The sequence below is a fragment of the Cajanus cajan genome, chromosome 11 (genome assembly GCF_000230855.2).
Source record: "Cajanus cajan strain Asha chromosome 11, NIPB_CcT2T_4, whole genome shotgun sequence".
Lineage (NCBI taxonomy): Eukaryota > Viridiplantae > Streptophyta > Magnoliopsida > Fabales > Fabaceae > Cajanus > Cajanus cajan.
Genome location: NC_138527.1, coordinates 4,967,351 through 4,982,660, shown reverse-complemented (window position 1 = coordinate 4,982,660; position 15,310 = coordinate 4,967,351). Strand labels below are relative to the sequence as shown.

At 34.3% G+C, this 15,310-nt stretch overlaps 1 protein-coding gene across 3 annotated transcripts; it reads left to right on the top strand.

The window, feature by feature from the left end:
* Positions 1-307: 307 nt before the first annotated feature.
* Positions 308-13,557, top strand: LOC109792793 (transcription factor SRM1). 3 transcript variants are annotated; one of them, XM_083066831.1, is made up of 3 exons: positions 308-460; positions 2,106-2,820; positions 12,590-13,557. In XM_083066831.1, exons 2-3 carry the CDS (start codon positions 2,435-2,437, stop codon positions 13,092-13,094), a joined length of 891 nt encoding a protein of 296 aa, XP_082922957.1. In that variant the 5' UTR covers positions 308-460; positions 2,106-2,434; the 3' UTR covers positions 13,095-13,557. The 3 variants fall into 3 exon arrangements, with proteins under 3 accessions (XP_082922957.1, XP_082922959.1, XP_082922958.1); XM_083066833.1 differs by lacking the exon at positions 308-460 and adding an exon at positions 1,790-1,952; XM_083066832.1 differs by lacking the exon at positions 308-460 and having other exon boundaries at positions 2,017-2,820.
* Positions 13,558-15,310: the final 1,753 nt, after the last annotated feature.

Genomic DNA, 15,310 nt, shown 5'->3' with positions numbered 1-15,310 from the left:
ATTTATAAATAATAAAAAATAATATTAAAATTAATTATTCTTACAAATATAAAACTTAAACATAAAATCTTAATATTTAAGATAACAATATTTGGTTGTTAAAAAAGATAATAATATTTTAAAACTTTTTAGGTAATACATAGAAATTAAACTTGCTCTAAAAAATAATTAATATTTTTATAAAAACTAAAGTGAAAACCTTAATGCTTGTAACAATTAAAAACATATTTAATTTTATCCTAAAAAATATATTTAAATAAAATTATTTTTAGAAAAAGTTGCGAATTTAAATAAAGGGAACAAAATAAGAGGAAGAGAGGGACATGTCAGTTGTTGTACAGTGCAGTATATACGCAGAGACAACATTATTTGACTCTTGTTGATGTGCCTCTTACAGTCCTCAGAACTGAAAGAAAGCCAGCAGCTAAAAAGATTGAAGCATTGCAGAAGAAAGTTGAAGGTGATGACTTCAATATTTCACAATTGACCACAAATCATGACACCCCTCATCACAATTTCATCTTGGGACACTCATATCACTGTTTTCTCAATTTCTTTTATTTTAATTTTCATTTGGGTTAGATAAAATGGTGTAAAAATTGAACCTTTACTTTAATTTGTGCCCCTCTTTCTCTCTCTAGAACTTTGGCTTTTGAGTTTCTCTCTCTTGATGTTTGTATCATCTGTCAGATATTAATGGGCACTGCAGATTCCTGTGGTTTGCAACTTGGGTTGTGGCTTTTTCAACCCCAGCTGTCCTATTTGTAGCAAAGCAGTTGTTGGGATGGGACCAAATTGACCCATCCTGCACCTCTTTGTGGATTTTCAAGACAACCATCAATGTCATTTATGATTTGTGTGTGAGTTCTACCCTTGAAATTTCCACCAAATGTTAGGGCTTTTACTTAAACCTGAATTTATTATCTCTGCGTGTATGTCTGATTTTCTTTTTCACTCTTCAGGTTGTCTTTATCAGGTTGATTGTGATTTTTTTTTAAAAAAAGTTTCATTAGGCTGAAATTAAATTAGTTCCAAATGCAGTATTATGAAATGCCTTCCATGGCTTTTGTTTTATTTTTTTAAAAGATTTTTGGTAAAAAATTGGAGGGTGAATTTCTCTTTTACTGTCAGACTCAGAATTAGGTTTTACTTGCTGTGAATGTAATATGTTAGGTGGCGTGAAAGAAATCTTTTTATTGTTGGTTGGTTAGTGTGTCAGAAGCTTGACAGTGCCTGTGACTTCATGCATCCATTTTTTTTCTTCTTTTTTATTTGATTAACCAGTCTTTTAAAGTGGTGATTAGTTACTAATACAATTGAGTCTGATAACACCATTATCACACACCTACTGAATGGAATCTACAGTTGAGAGTAATTCATTTGATGTTAATGAGGTTGGTTTCTCGCTTCTGTTAAGTTGTTAGGTCAAAACTTTTGAGATTAAGAAATAAGAACATTTATTGGATCTTGTATTCGAGTACAAGGTGGTTTTATTATCTTCAAGTCTGGGAAAAAGACTTTGAACCAAATTGTTAATCACTGTGTATATTCGTACAGCCTTTTCTTTTTTAACTTTTTTGAGATTTTAACCTTAGAAGTCTCACTGACTCTGAGGCCTTGATGCGTAGTTAGTTACTACTTTGTAATTGTCTTCTGGGTTAAAAGGTTTTGGACTTTGGGTTATGAATTACTGTCTGTTACATGGCATGGTTAGAAAACAAAATATGATGTTGAGTGTGTTCAGTGAAAATGAGCTTTACAGTAGTTATACGTGTGGGCCTGTGCTGTTAAAACTGTTGTTATCAGTAGGGCTATGGTAAACTGAAGTTTGTTTTTTATTGAATGGGAAATAGCTATTTTTGAATGCCCTTTGCTTTCCCTTGTAGTCTTATCTATTCTTCCTTCTTTGTTTGTTTCTGAAAGGTCTCTTTCTCAATCTGAAATCCTAGCCGGTAATTACATTGATTTCTTTTACTGCCCCTCACATTAATTTCTAAATTTCACTCCCCTCAAACTGCCATGTATTGCATCGGTGATTTTATGGTTGTCAGACTTGGATATTTTTCATATTCTAACTGATCTATTTTGCCCTTTTCATTCATTAGTAGGTCAGAAATTCACAAGTGTCTGGTTTTCCGAAACTTGAAGAATATAACCTTTGAAATTTCACATACCTCACAAGAGTTTTTGGTTCCGTTGGTATTGAACTCTGTTCAGCTTCCTGCAATTTTCTGCACATGAGGTTGCACCTTGTAGTCCAACACATCTGCTCCCCAAGTTTATAGCATGGCAGCAAGGTTAATATATGTGGTACTCGCCGTTGGAAAAATCAGAGTTTGTGGTATATAAGATGGCCTTAACCTAGATTTAGAGCAGTTAGGTAGAAACCTCTCTCCTTCTAATAAAATTCTGTAGTTGCTTCAAACAAGACTAGATGACTGTGGATGAAGTGGATAGTAGCTCTGAGTGGAGCAGAGAGCAGGATAAAGCATTTGAAAATGCGTTGGCAACTTATCCGGAGGATGCTTCAGATCGATGGGAGAAGATTGCGGCTGATGTGCCGGGGAAGACTATAGAAGATATCAAACAGCATTATGAGCTCTTGGCTGAGGATATTAACCAGATTGAATCCGGTTGTGTGCCTCTACCATCCTATAATTCTTCTTCAGAGGGTTCAGCAAGCCATGCTAGTGATGAAGGAGCTGGCAAGAAAGGTAGTGGTCTTGGAAATTATAACAGTGAATCTAATCATGGAAATAAGCCTTCAAGATCAGATCAGGAACGGCGAAAGGGGATTGCTTGGACAGAGGATGAACACAGGCAAGTTGGTTATTTCTTATGCCTTGTATAGTTGTATATTTTGGAAAAACCTATATATGCTAGTATAGGTTACATTTAAATGGTTATTGTTTTCATCTCAAGTTTATGATGTTTAAACATATATTTTTGTGGTTAGTTCTAGTTGTATCTAGTTGTGGACTCTATTTCCTATCCTTTGCAATGAACATCATGATATATTGAGTCATAATTTGCTTATGCACCTCAAAAAATTCTTGTGCAGCTTTTTGTAAATATCATATTTTTTTGACAATTATCTGTACTACACTAACTAATAATTATCTTACAAAATTCTTGCACTACACCATGGCATGGAATCGGGTACTCCTTAGAATACTTACAGTTTTAAGTGAGGCGGATGTGACAAAAACAGGGGGCGTATGGGGAATATCTAAGCTGAATTGAGTTTTGGTCCAGTTTTGCTCTCTGCTAGTTCCGTTTTAACAGGCATTATGATTATCAACTGTTATTTCCAATGTTGTCAAAGATCAAGATCCTACTTAGGATTGGGAGGACAGTTGCAAGATTGTAAGATCTCACCATAATGTAAAATTATACTGAATACTAATACAGCAAGAGAGAGAAAATATGAAAAAGAACTCTATAAATAACAACATTAAAGCAAAAATAAAAGTTAACAAGAGAAACAGAGCTCAAAAACATTGAACAGAAAAAAGAGAACAGTCACACAGAGGATAAGAAGAGGAAAAACACAAAAAGACAAAAGGAAATGAGGAACATTTAAATAAATGAAGAAAATATGAAAAACAAACAGATAAAAAAAATGGAAGGAAGAAGAAAAACAAAACTGTCATGGGTCACACCAGATTTGTTTGCTGGAAAAGCTTTCCTGAGTTCAGGTTGCCGGCATCGGTGGTGGATTGAGAAGGTTTGCTGGAGTTGTTTGGCTGCAACTTAGGAGCTTCACAAGGGAGGACAAGAGAAGATAAAAAGGGTGAAGGGAAGTTTAGTGTTGCAAACCCTCATGAAGCCATGACAGATATGGAAGACAGCGCCATGTGGAGGGGTCCAAAAACACCATCTTATACCTTTATGCCAGCACCGTAATGGTTATTTGATAACATTGTTTGGAAGAACTCCTGATTTTGTTCCAGCACAACAAAACACTAAACCAACACAAGAGACAGGGAAGATGTACAAAGATATGCAGGGAATCAGCTAGACAGCAAAAGAGAGATGCGGAAGGACAGTTCAAGACAAACAGATATGTGAGAGAGATGACATGGATGAACGACAGTTCAGAACTAGAGATGAACAAGATGTTGTATCCTGCGCAGGGGCTTGAACAAGAGATAGAGTCAGTTTTGGAAAGCAAAAGTCACAATTTAGAGCACAAACATGGGTTAAAGCTACGAGTTTATGTGAACCAGGGTGCGCAACCTGACCCAAAATTCTCCAATTTCAAGATTAACAAACTCACAAAGTGTTTTACGATTTCACTATGATCTACCTATTTCTGATTTTAGGTGCAATCCAGGTTGGGAAAGGGCAGCAGGATTGTGAGATCATGCGATGTACAAAGATGTGCAAGAATCAACGAGATAGAGGTGTGATTTGGGGAAGGACTGAACCTCAAATGAAGTGGGGGAACGGAGAATGACAGTCCAAATTCCTGACCATAGGGGAAGGGAATTGAGTATGTCCCTCATCGATACTACTATATATGCGCACACGTAGGTGTGTGGGTGCACGGGGGCATGTGTATGTGTGTAACTACCATTTCATGCTTACATATATGGGTGTGCAGAAATGGTAGGGACTATTAACAAGGAAGATGTGGGAGAGAGATGGCATAAGTGAACAACGGATCAGAACTAGAGATGAACAAGATGCTGTAACCTGCTAAGGTCTTTGGCATAGATGCAAATGGCTTGAACAAGATTAGGGTTGGTTTTGGAAAGCAATAGTCACAATTTAGGGCACAAACATGTGTTAAAAATGTCGGTTTATATGAACCGAACCGGGTTGCATAACCCAACCCAAAATTATCCAATTTAAAGATTGACAAACTCCCACAATCTTAGGATTTCACTACGATCTTTCTTATTTATGATTTTAGGTGCGATCTAGACTAGGACAGGGCAGCGGGATTGTGAGATCATGCGATCTTATGATCCAAATCGCAAATTTAACAGCATTGGTTATTTCCTTTGATGTGGTTTGTCACATTGTCTATATTCATAATATGCCCAGGTTTGCACGATTACTACCATGACAGCTCATTTTCCATATTTGTATCAGTTACCAAAGCAATAATTTAGAGTAATTATGTCTCATAAATGTGTCTGTTCCGATGTGTTAATTGTGTTATGTTAATAGTCATCCTTTTATTTTCCAACTATGTTATTCATTTCTTTTTCTATTCAACATTTTCCTTTACCAGGATAGGAACCTAAACTGTCTTTGAATGAGAGTATAGTTATTTTTGATCTTCAGTGGAACATCTTCAAAGACATTAATTTATGAAAGAGAAAACTTATGATTTGAATTTAAGGATGTTCCATGAAAGTACTTTGCTGCGGCACTGATTTATGTTATTTGGTTCTTATTTCCTGGTTGACATACTTTGCATATCTTCATTGGATGACATGTCATATGTTTGGATTATGTCAATTTGTTGTGCTTGTAACAGTTTGTCTTTTGATCATAGCTTTCAAGAATTTCATATTACTGCAGTAGACTGTAGATACAAGTCTACCAATAAGCTTACATGTTACACTTCGTGGAGATGATCCTACAATCTTCAATTTAACAATCTTGGTCTAGATTTAAGATTAACTTTATGATCTGAGGGTATGAGATCTTAAAAAGATCTAACATACACTTATAATTCTTGTTTTGTCAAACCACAAATGTGAATAGTATCCTGCATCCATATATGGATATGAATAGTTTATGTGGATTAGGTTTTGGTTAGGCAAGGGGAGAAGATAGCCAAGGCCTCATAGTTTTGCTATGGCGTGGAAAATGCATTATTTTGAGATTTTACTTGATTTTGTTCTGCCAGACTGGACCAATTATTTGTAGTACCTCTTCATAATATCAAGTGCTCAAGCTATTGTTGTTTGTCTTTAGCTTATATTTGTGGTGATGAGTTTGAAATGTGTACTAGATAGAATAGATTGACCATGGGAAGAAACATAAAGGTGGCCAGCAAAACCTTAATAAATTGTGTAGAGTTGCAGATTTCATTGAAATAGGAAAAGTTAAGTAATACATCCTTCAAGTCTTGCCTAAGAAAATACATTTAATTATATGGGATTGTTATTAATAGCAAGCAATAGTGGCCTGGATGGCCCTTGGCCATTACTGGAAACTCCTCACGGAGCATTTTTCTTTCATGACCATTGTGGCTGAAATAGCTAGCAAAATAGTGTGCTAGAGTGGCACTATGCCAATTGGAATCAAATACCCTTTTTGTCCCTGTTAGGGTGATGATTTTGGGGGTGAAAATGAGGATTTTACTCCCTTCTCAGGCCTTAAGCAAAAAGCCAGGGCTTTTGCACAATTCCCACCTTCTGTTTCAAACAGAGTCACCTTTTCTCAACTCTGAAGGATGCCCATTCACTGTTGTTAGAGACACTCTTTTTTCCAGCCATTTTCTAGCATTCTCTTCAGTTGCTGGCTGCATTTTGTCTCTGTTCCCATACAACTTTTTGGCCGCCTTTGTTCTTTTACTAAGCCTTTTCTATTGGCATTGGTATTTTTACTTGTATGTTTTGCTTAAGACCCTATGACTTGTTAATTATGGATAAATCATAAATTTTTACTAGTTTTATTTCCAGCATCTATAAGTATGCAGTATAAATTGTATAATCCAAATAAAATACAGTAGGGCCATGTTGCTATGTGCTTTACAGCTGTAGCATTTTTGGTGTCAGTGGCTATGTGTTGTTATTTGAGTTTTGAGATTGATAGCTATGCTATATGGTATTGGTAAGTGGGTAACTTACTCCGTTTCTAACTTCCCATCTGAAGTACACAACACAAGTCCTTGTAGTCAAAGCCACAAGGAACAATGAAAATGCCATTGTATTTAATCTGGCTCCATATACTTATTTGGGCCTAATTTTAGTTGCACGTTCTTTGAGTCCCTTGTAAGTTAAAGATATTTTCAGGGTTATAATTTTTTTTTGATATGAAGGGGTTGGTTGATATGAATAGACCTCCTATTACTCTATTAGGAGAGTCTATGAGAGGAGGGCAGGAGGCATAGTGCAGCTGTAGGGCATCATAACCCTTAATGGCCACTTTCATTGTAAAAAATGCCAGAAATTAGTTAGTTGCTAGAAGACTAAATAGAGGATGATAGGTTTTACAAGATGGGTTTTGTAGATTGCCTCAAGGTAAGAAAGATTACAAATAATAGGAATATGAATATCCTAATTTAAGATTTCACAAAAGGAAGATTGCAAAATTATTTCCTTGAGCCAAAATTGTTGATAGAGTTTGCATTTAGTAGAATGCTTTTGAAATGAAGTTCTTCTTGTAAGCTTCAGCAATGTTAGTCACTTTTCTTCCCATGCCCATACAATTTGTTTGTTTATATAATTTTGGCGCTGTTTCTGCTATACGGTTCATGGTTGGAGTAATTAAACAGTGCTAGTGAAGGATTTAAAAGTGCCATGAGGCCTGGACTGTAATGTTGTTGCCAATTTGAAGTAACTGCAAATTCTTTCTTGGACAAAATTTCAGTTTACATTGTAGTTTGAACAGAGATTATTTGAACGAGGACACAAAATTTGTGTGTTATCATTTAATGGATTAGATGGGACTGGAAAATGGAGATAGAGAGTCTGTATATATATATATATATATATAACTATTTTACACAAGAGTCTTGATAAACAGTGCAGTAACTGACTTATCTTCATATTAAAAACATGATATCTGGGTTTTACTTTTGGACTCCTACAAGTAATTATTAACTCAACCAATAAGAATGAGCAAAATAATTCTTGATTTTGTTGCTGATACTATTACAGGGTTAAAATAGTGATGGTTTGTATTGACATCGGAAACAAATCTGTAAAATTGATATGTAGTTTATTTCTTTTCATTGAGAACAAATTGGCTTTGTCATATCACCATAAACAATCTATTGAGTGTAAATTTTTGGTCCTTTTTTTTTCATTTTAGTCAGAATGCAGTGCATGTCTTCTAGGTATAAAGGCCTGACCTTTTATAGTTGATATGGTCTTTCTATCCAGTGTTCTATTCTGCACATGTGACTGTGTACATGTGGATTCATGTTTTAGAGATGCCATAGTTATATGTTTCTGGTTTACTATCGTCTTGGAAACTGAATACTATAAACAAGCAATTTCTGGTTAAAAATTGGGTAGCAATGCCCTTGTGTTTGTCATCATCTCTATCTGCTTGTTCTTAGCTTATTTCATTGTTATTCTAACTCTTTGGGAGGTGAAGCTTCATAATATTATTTCTTCAAATCTTCACACATTCTTATATATTCCTTCTGATCTTCTGTAGTTCTGTGCCACCCGATATGGGAAGCACTTTGGATATATTGTTGAGATGCTGTTGTCATTTGGTGAATTGTTTGTCTTTTGGATGGCTTAGCTCTTCAAGTGTATGTATCAAATGCATACTTGTGTGAATTTGAAAGTAGCATTCAATGGATGGGGGCTTATTAAAGATATTGTGTTTAATTGGAGTTTTGAAAAATTATGATTTTGGATCTAAATTGGGTACATGGAAGATAATTTAATTGCTCCAATATCAAATTTTTTCTCAGTGTTAGAAGATTTGCCTTCCATGTTTCTCATTTTCTTCTTATACTTTCTTTCCTTTGTTTTTAATTTAAGTTGTGCGATAAGGCATGGTTCATTTCCTTGTACTTCTATTCTATCTAGTTGTATGTCACAAGGATTAGGGTGATGCTTAGCCTTTGTCCTACTTATTTCCTGTTTAAAGAAAAGAAGGATTACTTTTTTGTGACTTAAGGTGAGTTTGGGGCCTAGGGGAGGTCCCACTATTTGGGTGAAGCCAGGGAGATCCCCCACAAGGATGCCTAGAGGGGAAGGAAAGGGAATTGGTGCATTAGGATTTAGGATTGAACCTCGTGTGGTGAGCACATCAAATACACCATATGCCACAAAGCCTATGGGCTGTGACGTTGATTTGGTTTATCTATTTTCTGTTCTCCAGTTTATGGTTCTTAGAGTACTGACAAATGTCTTAAAAGTTTTTATTTCTGAGAGTACCATAATAACCACAGCCTCGCATTGGACTTTCTGTATAAGCTCTTTTGCATTGCAACCCTGGGTAAAATCTGTTCTTCAGCTGTAGTTGGTAAGGAATTGTGCTTTTGTTGAGCCTATAGAATGAAGTTACAGACCTTGCAAAATCAAATTCTTTATATGTTAAGAAATCTTGTCTGCATTAAATTTTGGATTAATTACACTATTGACCTTTAAGTGTTTGGCTAGAAAATTGTGTTAATTGTTTTTCTTTTGTTTTTTTTTAACTCATTTCCTAAAGACTCCTATGGTTTGTCTTGGATTTAACAAGAAATGTAGCACATAAGAAAAATAGAATTTATTTTAACCTCAAAAACTAGGATTTGTTAAAGCCTTGTATGCTTTAAGTTTGTATTGGACAAGCATTTGGTTGTTTTGTAAACACTATTGATATTGGTAAATCCAAGCTTATGATACTCTATCTCTCTCCTATATCAAGATTCTTAACTGATGTAATCTGCTGCCATTACATTTGTGGTTCTTTAAAAGCCACATGTGCTATAATGATAATATTTGATCATATTGTCTGTAGCTAAATTGAAAATCTGATTGCTGTCATCCTTTTGCTCGTGTAGGAAGTATATTTGCTATTAGGCCTATATTTGTGGCTATAATTTAATTTTGTTATTCACAATTGATTGCGTTCTTTAAGATTCTTTGACATTTAAAAATGATTGAACAAGGACTCTGGTGTTAGTACTTATTCCTTAAATTATTCTGATTGTTTAGTATCAAAACTATGTCTATGACAATTTTCCATCCTTTTGTTGGCTTTTAGTGTCAAAATTTTCCAAGGTATGGCAACATAACGTGTGGGATTAGTTAGATTTTAAGTATGCAAAAGATGCTTACTTTTGGTCACTTAATTTCAGCTAGTGTTTAAGTCACTTAAGTTTATCTTTCTTGGGCTTCTCATATTAGTAGCAACGTCACTATCATTTTTTTGCTCATTTAATTGCTAAAAGGATGCACCTTCTACTGGCAGAAAAAGATGCACTCTTAGCTAGGGTCTGTTTGGTAGGATGGAAAGAAAGAGGTGGAAAATATAGTGTATATAGGAAAGAGAGAAATAGAGTAATGGAAATAGGTGATAGAGGGGATTTAAGAGTGTCTAACTTAAGAGAAACGGAGAAGAAATAAGAAAAGAATAAAAAAAAAAATGCATTTTCATTGGTTAAATTATAATGTTAAGTTAATTGGTTAAAGTCTAGTTTAAGAGAGTAATGGAAATAGGTGAGAAATAGAGTGGATTTTAGAGTGTCTAGTTTAAGAGAAATGGAGAAGAATTGAAGAAATAAGAAAAGAATAAAAAAAATGCATTTTAATCTATTAAATTAGAATGTTAAGTTAATTGATTAAAGTTTGCTTTTAATCGACTAAACAGAGTTTTCAGTGAACTTTTGGCTGGAAAGCTGATCGTATGTGGGATGTCTTAATTTCTTCTCCATTTCCCTTCTCATCTGCGTGGAAATATTTTTTAGTTGGACTCACTAAATTTTTTATTTCTCTTCTCTATTTCACCTTTACCAAACAACACCAATTCTTTTGCATTATCTCTATTTCCACCTTCATTCAATTTCATGGCCATTTCTTACTGATAGGTCAGTTAATTATATTACTAATATTAGTAAATAGCAGAATGGGCCTCCAACAGATTAGGCCCATTAAGCGTGGGTTTATATTAGCATAGCAGTAGTAGCCTATAAATAGGTAGAGGATTCGAGAAGAGTCAGTCATTTAGTGAAATAGAATTGGGACTAGGTAGACGGCCAGAATCTCTTGAATATCCAGGGAATTCTTTGTAGGGATATAATCAATCAACAAATTCTGTTTATCTTCCATTTTTATCCGGTTTCTGTGACTCACCTACCAAATAGTGTTAATGTCCCTTCACAAATATCAATGCATTCTCATTATTTCTTTTTTGTAGTATGATTATGTTATGATGTTGATGTGTTGTTTTTATTGTATGGTATCTAAGTTCACTAGTAGGCATGCAACTCCTTGGTTATTACTCCAGGTACCATCTCTTGGTTGTCTTCCTACTCAACCTCTGGGTTCCCTTTTCTTGTTGCCTTAGTTTAAATCTATAGGGCAAGTTCCTTATACCACTATCATTAAATTCTCAAATCAAACAATGACACCGGGGTTCTTTTCCGACATTAAATTAGCCTCCATCAAGGGTATGTTGTGGAATTTTAGGAAAATGTCTGTCACGGTTTAATTTAAAAACTTAGTCAATAATATAACTTACTGGATATAAGTTTTGTCCACATGTGTGTGTGTGTTGTGCATTATGATTTTTTTTATTGTATTGTAAATAAGCTCTCAAGTAGGCTTGTAACTTTGGTTATAACTTATTAGTCCTGGTACTATCTCTTGGTTCTTCCAAATTAGTTATGTTTTCCGTTTCTTGTTGCCTTATGTCAAATCTAAAGCTTGTGCGATTTCTGAACACTATATCCCTACTTCATATCAGCATAATTATAAAGACTTTAAAATAGTCATGTAACAAAACTTAGATTCATGCAGCGATTATTGATGCATATTGTTTATCACAACTCAATTATAAATTCTGTTCCTAGTCAATTTTATGCCTGTTGTGTCATTTCTCGTCCCACATAAAAACATAAAATAATTCCTGTCGGCAATGTGCTAACCCAGTTTTTCTATAGCCAAAAACTATGGTCTCCCATCCTAAATTTGTTTTACGCTAAAGAGGGAATGAGCTTCTGACCATGTTTCCTTCCTGCTAAAAACTATGCATTTTTTATTATCTGATATTACCAATAAAACAAAAACAAAAGAAAGAAATATGATCGAAAATTCCAGGGTGTGAAGATTGAGATTGGGTAACCCCCATAGTTAGTTACATAGTAGAATAATTAGAATTAGTTGGGGGCTCAGATAATTAGAGAAATGAGTCATGTTGCCTTTAAATAAGAAAAAAAGGGTTGAGAGGGAAATTTTTTGTGATTTGTGAGGGAATTCAGATTGTTATGAGAGTCTAGGCCTCTTGAAAGTCCTGGGAACCATTTGTTCTTTTTTTGTAAATAAAAGCTTTTCTCCATTTCTTTCTGTTCTATTTTCTATCAGATAATCCTGGAGCCTACAAATTGTGCTTTCATGGTGGCTTGAGGTTTTCTTCTGAAACCTAGATCAAGATCACTTATTATGGTGATATGTTTGCCCTTGCCTAGGATTACAAGTTTACAACAGGACATCTGTAACATTTTTCATGCGAGTTTTAACAAGAAGAAAAGCCATTACTGATGATACCTCTGCCTTTCAGAATTCTCAGAGCTAGCTACTGATTTTAATACATATGTGATTGCATCAGTGTGTGGATTACTGGATTTTGCAATTTATGGTTACTTATTGCTGTTTAATGCCTCTTTTTAGGATGTCACATAGATGCATCCTCATGCTAAGCATTATTTAGTTTTAAAATTTCAAATTTGGTTGAACAGGTTATTTCTTCTGGGCTTGGAAAAGTATGGAAAAGGTGACTGGCGAAGCATATCAAGGAACTTTGTGGTAACAAGAACACCTACTCAAGTAGCTAGCCATGCCCAGAAATACTTCATTCGTTTGAACTCGATGAACAAAGATAGAAGGCGATCCAGCATACATGATATCACCAGTGTTAACAATGGAGACATTTCAGCGCCTCAAGGACCGATTACCGGTCAAACGAATGGTTCTGCCGGAAATTCTACTTCCAAAGCAGCAAAACAAGCCACTACAGCATCAACTGGGGTGCCTGGTGTTGGAATATATGCTGCTCCTACCATTGGACAACCTATAGGAGGACCCTTAGTATCTGCTGTTGGCACCCCAGTGAATCTTCCTGCTCCTCCACACATGGCATATGGTGTCCGGGCCCCGGTTTCCGGTGCAGTTGTACCCGGTGCACCGGTGAACATGGGCCCTGTGACGTACCCTATGCCGCATACATCTGCTCCTCACAGGTGATGTACTATTTAGAGGCCTAATGTACAAAACAAAACCAACAGTCTAGTGGTGGCTTCTGTTGTTAATGTGATTCTTTTCTTAGACAATTGCTTTTTGCTTATTATATGCAAGCATGAGTTATGTGGATAATCAGTCATTTAAAATAAGCCATATGAGGAAGCAATTGAATGTATGCGTATAGGCTGCCATGGAATGTTTGACAGCCTCAAGTTCAACATAGGACAGCATAAAAGTACGGTTGTTCTGTAGACCTTTGGATTTCTATTGTTAGACCGTGCTACAGAGGAAGGTTCTATGGATTTCAAGTGTAAATTATTGTTGCATACTCTTGGGTTTTGTAGGAAATAAACCCTTCATCCTTAACTTTTTCGGTTGTAAGTTACTATCATTGGCATGGATTTTTATAGTTTACTATGAGTCTGTTTGAATAAAATTTTCCAGAAGTACTTTTAGGAAGCAAAAATTCGGATCAAAATTATTCAAACAGGCCCTATATTCTAGTGCACAGCACTGGAGCAGCTTGGCCATAAAAATTTAACAAGATTAGTGTATGTTTAAATGTTGGACGGCCACAAAAGAACTTTTATTTTCAAAGCAACAAACTTTTCTTTTTCATTTTGTGCTTTAGCATTTGGGAGTGTGGATTGGAATTATCAAAAGTACGTTACCACTTTTTTAATCAAACATAGCCCAGGAATTTCTTCGGTGGTGTTGGTGTCATTATTGGTTTTCTATTCTTTCTCTATAAGTAGAAAGCAACTTTTCAAAAGATTGGTAAAAGTTTTGTAGTGATCCGTGATTGTCACTTAATTTTCAACTGAAAAAGTGATGATTAAATTTGAAGGCAACATTTGACTTATGCAGCACAAGAAAGAGGAAAGCATAATAGGAATTCAATGCTACCTTTTCCTTATGTTTTCAACCACTATATTTTATTCTTTCTTTTTTATATACAACGGTTGTAATAGTCTTTTTATTATTATTATTATTATTATTATTATATCATACACTTTTTCTAAACTTTTTGTTTTTTAAACTTGCCACTAGCAGATTTTATTCAAAATTCAATTTTTCTAGAAAAGCAAGACTTACCTAACATTTGATTCAATTTTTGGTTTGATTGAAATTTAAGGATAAAAATAGAAATGAAAAATTATTAATTTGAAGCATAAAATAAAGTATATTATTAAATCTAAATCTAACGTATTATTTTTGTAAACTTTAAAATGTTATTTTCTCAGTAAAAAATATTTTTTTTTCTTCATCCATATAATAATTTTAGTTACTAACAGAGTGGAAAAAGAGTAATTTATATCCGGGATTTATACACCTAGCGTCCGCCTAACATACTCAGTTAACTAAGTGTAAAAATATGGTTATTTTTGTTTCATAAATAGTTAAGAATATATTAACTTAATTATATATAATTACTAATTGTTAGAACTTAGAATAAAACGTTTGACTCTCAATTTGTTTAGCAAAGGCTATTGAAATTTATGAAAAAGTCTAGTATAACATATTAAGAAGTTCTTGGTCTACACAACAAAATATTTTTAATTGAAAACACATTCAAAGGTTTAACCTTTTTACAATAAAGTTGCAACAAAACGTTCAACTATTTCACAATGAAGTGTCCAATACATGTTTCTACAACAAGGAGTCCAATACGAGTTTTTACGACAAAGTGTGTCCAATGCGAGGTTTAACAATAAAGGAGTCCAAAATTCGTTCCTATATAAACATAAAGAAAAAAAAAAACACTTTAGAACTTCCAAAAGTGTTGGACATAGTCTCGTTATCCTCTTATAACAAGTTAATGTTTTCTACCTTTTTCAAAAATGCTTAATGACAAAGAAGTATATTATGTTCTCTATGCAAAATGTTTTTGAGTTCTACAATACATATACCCCGTGAAAGAAACCATAGATTCGTGTTAGTATATTCATGTTTCTTAATGAATCAAAAGAGAATCTATCCTTAATGATTGAAATGGATAAAGAATAAAATAGACTTTTAGAGTTTATATTCAAAAACATAATTACTTTTAGAATATTTGTATGATACTAGTTGTATAGCTTGGAGAGGGATTGAGAATACTTTAGTTGTATCTACCATGGTTAGTGAAATTCTTCAAGATTAAAGACACTGAACTTTGGGTTAGAAAGTGAATCAGTGTAAAATATTTGTGTGCTATCTCCCTTTATCCTTGTAGCTCA